The sequence below is a fragment of the Frankliniella occidentalis genome, unplaced genomic scaffold (assembly GCF_000697945.3).
Source record: "Frankliniella occidentalis isolate FOCC.00 unplaced genomic scaffold, Focc_3.1 Scaffold328, whole genome shotgun sequence".
In the NCBI taxonomy this organism is placed as follows: Eukaryota; Metazoa; Arthropoda; class Insecta; order Thysanoptera; family Thripidae; genus Frankliniella; species Frankliniella occidentalis.
Window position 1 is genome coordinate 78,454 of NW_026267451.1, and position 6,452 is coordinate 84,905.

General features: G+C 41.8%; 2 protein-coding genes across 2 annotated transcripts in view; both read right to left on the minus strand.

Moving 5' to 3' along the window:
* The window catches only part of LOC113214596 (uncharacterized), a gene marked incomplete in the record, with an annotated part of 36,787 nt that extends 34,841 nt beyond the window's left edge, over nucleotides 1-1,946 (minus strand). Inside the window, 1 exon segment of the mRNA XM_052274040.1 lies at nucleotides 1,744-1,946. Within this exon segment, the coding sequence (XP_052130000.1) occupies nucleotides 1,744-1,894 (151 nt within the window).
* A 1,351-nt stretch (nucleotides 1,947-3,297) lies between these two features.
* Nucleotides 3,298-5,613, minus strand: LOC127751063 (uncharacterized). The gene is made up of 2 exons (XM_052274030.1): nucleotides 3,579-5,613; nucleotides 3,298-3,497 (listed from the first exon to the last, which is right to left on the minus strand). The coding sequence occupies exons 1-2, from the start codon at nucleotides 4,753-4,755 to the stop codon at nucleotides 3,298-3,300; spliced, it is 1,377 nt and encodes a 458-aa protein (XP_052129990.1). The 5' UTR covers nucleotides 4,756-5,613.
* Between the last annotated feature and the right edge of the window lie 839 nt (nucleotides 5,614-6,452).

The window sequence follows — 6,452 nt, forward strand, 5'->3', positions numbered from 1 at the left end:
TCCCTCCAACAGACGTACGGGAACACGTAAACCATTCGAAATATCAGTTTCGATTCTTCTCACCAGACACTCGCGAAACTTCGTAGAACGAGTTCCGCAGCTGTAAAACTAAAAATATCAGACTCGGCGAGACTTGGTTTAACATTCCGACAATTTGAACACTTGTGAGATAGTAAGAAAATCGTGAAGTGGCGCATAAGCCGTTTGCGGTCTTTGCCTACTCGAGTGCAGTGCTACCATCATACAATCAACAAACCGCGATTTTCAAATAAATCGATTGAATATTTCAAACTAAACAAATCCACACGGTTAAATCAAATTCAGTGATCGCACAAATTATTGGTGTTTGGGATAACCCGCTTTTCAGGATCGGTGCAGTCGCTCTTTACAACACCGCGCTTCAGAGAGACGGACAGACAGACTCACGACGGAGGAAATCGTATGACCCCTCAGCGACTCGGACTGAGCTACGCTCAGTGAATATATCTGAGAGAACCAAGCACATTGATATTCAGTTTTACCATTGCAAAGATATGCATGTTAATGGCATTGTAAAACTTGTGTTTGTACTGTCATACAACAACATTGCGGATGTCTTCACCAGGCCATTGAATTCTGCGAAAACCAAATACTTTTGTGAAAAGCTCAATTTTAATCACGCCATGTCGTTGTCTTTGTAAATTTTAATTTGCTTTAAACAATCAATCAGGGGAAGCTTTGATATTGTTCATGTTTATTATCAGCATCGTCTGCTATACGGTCCACAAGTCCTTTCGGTTGTCGAACTCTCAATACATCAGTCGTTCCCATTGGTCACACACCCCTTTCCTAAAGTAATGCACCATTTCCTGCACCCTACCCGTATGGCCTGTTAAAGCATAATTTTGTCATATTTTCGTCATTTATGATATGACAAACCAATCACCATTAAAACTCAAAATAACGACGAAATAAATGACGAAATAAATTCGTGTGAGTCGATTCGGCTTTGTCGTTATGACGTTTTTGTTTCGTCATTTATTTGTGCTGAAATCGGTCAATTTCACGACAAATTAATGACGAATTAATCTCGAAACAATGACAAGACTTCGAGCGGCACGAAAAAACGATTCGCGCTTCTCGCCTGGAGGTGGAATCGAACCATGAACTTCACCCACCGCAGGCCGGCACTGTATCCACCAGGCCACGGGGGAGACGTGAGAAAAGAGGTCGCTCCGAGCAGAGAGGTGCAGCTCGTCGCACCCGTGCTGCTGCCGCCACTCGCCGCTCTAGAACAACGGCTTGTCTGGCGACCTCGCCTCCCGCACGTCTCCTCCGTGGCCTGGTGGATACAGTGCCGGCCTGCGGTGGGTGAAGTTCGCGGTTCGATTCCACCTCCAGGCGAAAAGCGCGAATCGTTTTTTCGTGCCGCTTGAAGTCTTGTCATTGTTTCGAGATTAATTCGTCATTAATTTGTCGTGAAATTGACCGATTTCAGCACAAATAAATGACGAAACAAACACGTCATAATGACAAAGCCGAATCGACTCACACGAATTTATTTCGTCGTTATTTTGAGTTTTAATGGTGGTTGGTTTGTGATTGGTTTGTCATATCACAAATGACGAAAATATGACAAAATTATGCTTTAACAGGCCATACGGGTAAGTATCCCAGATTACTCAAGGTTGGATCAGCAGATGAATTTCAACTTTCAAAGCTGATTATCAAAAGTGTGGTGTTCGTGGTTTTGTAAAGACGCACCGTCTGTATCCCAGGCTCCTTCTGTCTGGTAGGCGCTTGTCCCTGCTCCAAACAGGAAGGTTTCCGGTAACCTGTACTTCTCCTCGCCGCTGAGTGGGCCTGCAGAAGCCGCGCTAAGGCACAGAGCCAGCGCTAGCACCGCAGACCTCATGATGACACTGACGGCGACACGCACCACTCCTGTTCTTTAAATCTAACATCTCAGGACTTTGAGGCCGTGCCGTCACCTGATGTTCGCCAGACCACTCATGCCACCCCCGCAGCACACTTTCCGCGACGCAGCGAGACAGTACTCGACTGTCTGAGCTGATATCTCACCTCCATGACACGCGCCACCAAGCGTGGAGTGATTACTTCGCGATGGGGGATCGATGTCCATATTACTTCTTTGGATGGCACGATACATTGACGTACGCGTCAAGTATGTTTTGACTAGGTGGCTGAGCAATAGCGAAGCCCATTACTACGTCTGGCACTAAACACCCCTTTTCTACCTTAGAGCGACTGAACCTAATTCGGATCAGCCCCTAATTCGGATCAATAAGACCTACACACGCTCCCTCGTTAAAATGTATGGGTCTTAATTTTTTGGGTGAAAAGGGTTGTCGTTTTTTACCAGAAAATTACAGCGCTTCGCCATAGTGCGGCCCAAGCGTCCCACGCGGCCGAGTTGAACATTAACATTCATCATTTTGGTGGTAGGTGGTAGAATGTTGTGGTTTGTTTAAATTGACATTACTCGGTATGTATACATAGTTTCACATCCGTCTTAGTGTTTCCACTTTGGCCCAGCGAAGAGCGAGCGGGACTTGTAGTCCAGTGGTCGGTGGTTCGCCTCCTTTCGGCGGCCCGTCTTCTTTCACTTTTTCCGTCTGTCCGATTGAGTTTGTCTCAAATATGTCTTCAGCGTGTTTTCAATGCCTTGCCCCGCGGTGTCTCTAGAGTGGATCTCCGAATTCGTTGAAACTCGGAAAATTTAAAGGTTATTGTTTTCCTGAACCTCACAGTTACTAAGGGTTTACTTAAGCCTTACACTGTTTTTGTCTCAAATATCCCTCTACCGCCCTAACGGTACAAAATAGAGCAAAATGGACAAAATTTTGGCGCTAAGGGCGATACTTTGATGAATTACCCCTTAGAACACTGCCTTATATTTTACAAAAAATATTATAAAAACCATGCCATAAAAAGAGTACCCCTACCCTACCCCTATATAGGGGAAAACTAATTGTGAGGTTCAGGAAAAAATTCAAGTGCCATCCGATTTCTAGATATATAACCTTCAAATTTTCCAAGTTTCAACGAAATCGGAGATTTACACGTGAAAAGGTTCCCTTGCGAGGAAATTCTGAACATCGAGAAGAAGCAGACTTCGTGAATCCCCCCTACCCCCCCCCCCCTTTTCTCCTTTCCCCCTCGCCCTTTCCTCTCAAAACAGTTAGAAGCATGCTTGAATTGAATTATTGGAAGACTTAAGAAGGTAGGAGGAATAAAGCATATCCAAAAACTGTCATTTATTTAGTGAAATAAATCTCTTTTAAAACATAAGTTTGACTATTGGATTTTGTTTTCAGGAACTTTGAAGTGTGACCGATCAACAGGGACAGGTGGTTGTTCTAGTCGAAGGATAATATCTTCTCTTTTGACAATTTGAATGTCGGACTGGCCTGGCCACAGAAACAAATCATTGCGTTTCTCATGTTTTACCATAAAATTAACGGTCAAATTCCTCTTTGTTGCCTTTTCCACCAGACCTAAAAATAATAACAGTATTTAGTTAGCACATGCTATTGAATATAAATCATAGGCAATAAAAGATAGATATTAATATTTACCTGGATACCAATGCTCTCCAAATGTTACCACTACCCAGCTGCCTTTCTTGACTGGCTCAACATCAGGGGGCGGGTCATCTAAATCTTGCTCAACTTGTGGTGCCCCCGGTATTTCCCATGGGCTGTTTGGCATCTTGAAATGGACGCAATGCTGGCCAGGAGGGCACTCATAGCAGCTGACTTCATTTAGAAATAGTTTAAATGAATTCTCTTTATGCCAAGTAAACTGGTGCACTTTTATTGTCCCAACAAAAGTGGCAACTTTTTGACCAGACAGTATAGCATCAATGGCTTCAATATCATTAGTCTCAACAACATCAATGAATGTTTTCTTACTCTTATCTTTTAGCAGATTCACCAACTTACTAAAAGTATTTATATCTGTACCACTTGCAACGGCATCATCTGCAGCTTTCTTCGCCCATCCACCAACTCCATCAGGGCCACCTTTTCCATGGCCAGCTTCGGTGTAGTTGTGTACAATTTCTGTGATCTCTGGATAGCTAATGCCAAGCGCAGTGGGGGTCAAAAAATAATCCTTATTCCTGTACTGTGTGGTTGGACAGTCACTTTGAATGTGAACTTTAGTGATACCACAGAACTTTGGCATGAAATGTTTCAACACTTTCAGAAGATGCGCCCAAATAGCAGGTGCATCATGGCGCCCATTTCTAGAAAACGTACAGAAAGCATAGCTTTTATTTTTGGTATAAAGCACCTGAATAGAAATTTCTTCTCTATTACCACCATAATACATTGGCTGAATCTCTTTTGTAAATTTGCAGTCACAGTTTTCAGAAAAGTCACAATGTATGTAAATTTCTCCACCAGCCAAATTTTCTCTCTTGTTCTTCAATACTTCATGTTGATGTTTCTGTTTGAAGTAGTGATGCTGATATGTAATTAGACTGTCCAAGAAGATGCTCTTAAACATTAGAAGATCTGAACTTTTGTCAACTTTAACAGTTTTCTTATCAACATTCTTATCCCATTCTGAATATTTAACAATAGTTTTATTACTGACTTCAGTTGAAAAATCTATACTTTTATCTCTGCAGCTTACGCACTTTCTAACTAAACAATCGTCATTTTGTGCATTGCAAGAAACAGCAGACATAACTTTATGTGGAGTGCCTTCTCTGATGACACTAATTCTATGTAGAGCTTCAACTTTCATTGCAAAATTTTCACTATACTTACACAGACAAGTGTTTCTATCATTGGCTTTTTAATGAAGAACAATCAAAGCCTTTAGTCTACAAAGGTTTAACATTTTTTGGTGAACATTCAGATGAATATTTTGAATAAAGATCTGTGAGTTTCGCCTGGAAAATCCTCTTCCGTTTCTTCAGTTTTCCACTTTTGTAGGAAATCATATATGCTTTTTTTGTCAGGACACTTTGAGCTTGTGTCATCTCTAGCATAAAATTCCTTGACTTCTGTGTGCCTGACTTTGATCTTGGAGACTCTAGTATAGTTCAAACCATCATCATTCTTCATATACTTCTGAAGTAGCGGTCTAGATAACATATTCTTCGCCATGTGAACCATTCTATTTTTTTTTATGACTCTACCTGATGATAACTTGTAAAATGCCTGTTTGGTTTTGGTTGATGTAGTGTTTGCAGTCTCTGCAATTTGATCCTTTCAAATTTTTCCAAATATAAGTCTTTTCTTTGCGATTGGATCCAGTTTCCTTCCTTTAAATTCTCTGTTAATTCTACTTGGAGGAAAATCCCTCAAAGTTTCTGATTTTTTCTGGGTTTTCAATTAACGCCATTGAGTTCTCTGCAGATTTGTATTTTTTTTTTCTCAAGAGTCACACATCTTTGGTTTGTTTTGGATATTTTTCTTCTTTTTCCTAAAAGCATTTTTTTGGTTGGCCCTCTTGATATATTCAGTACTTATAGCCCACCCTTCTGCTTTTAAAAAAGGATAAAAGCGGGCTTATGCAACCGCTCTCGTGCCCGTCCGTCCGTCGTCCATGTAAGAGGAAGGAGAAGGGCTAGAGGTCTACAAATTTTACAACTTCGCTGCGCCGGCAACTCCGTTCGGCAGAGGCCGGGCCTGCTAGGCCTGCCGGCGGCGATGGCCGGGCCTGCTGCCCGACCATTTCAGTTTCGCGATTTACTGAGGAACATAATTAAATAAATGTGACCGGTAAATCACTTTGCATATTTGAGTTAACTAACTACGGGCGGGGGCCTGCGGCCCTAGAGATTTGCTCCTTTCACATGACAAAAGACTGTAACGGGGCAACACCGTGACTACACCCCACCCTTCTGCTTTGCTTAAGAAAAATACAAAAAAATGAACCAGTGCAGTTTTTAGATTGTATTGTTTGTCAAGCAGTCTTAAAACTTGACTTTTTCCCACTGTTTTCAATATATCAACCTTTAGGGCCGAAAAAGTGAAAGATACGGCAAATCCAAGGATACTTCTTACTTCAGAATGTGTGTGTGTTTTTTTGTTGTTGTTTTTTTTGGGGGGGGGGATACTTTTTCTGATTTTACGATCGGACCCCTCCTTGTACGTCTGTGTGTGCAACGTGGTCATTTTCGACGTATTTTCGTCGAAAAACCTAAGCTTACGCTAACGTGGAGGCAGATGACATAGCATTTGATAAAGTTTATAATTTTTCTGATTCAGCATATAATTTTGCTGATCCAGCAAATAATTTTGCTGACACAGCAAATAATTTGTTCACACTGGGTAATGCAACAGGTAGGCGGAGACGAACTATTTATTTGGGACCACTTGTTCCCCCCTCCTTCCTCTTTTTTCAATCCAGCAAATAATTTTGCTAATCCAGCAAAAAAGTTTGCTGACACAGCAAAAATTGGCGGAGACGAGCCACCTATCGGGACCACCTCT

Coding starts and splice junctions, on each gene's coding strand:
- LOC127751063 (XM_052274030.1), bottom strand. CDS start 4,755: ATGAAAGTTGAAGCTCTACATAGAATTAGTGTCATCAGAGAAGGCACT. Junction 3,498..3,578: donor TGGAGAGCATTGGTATCCAG/GTAAATATTAAT, acceptor TATTATTTTTAG/GTCTGGTGGAAAAGGCAACA.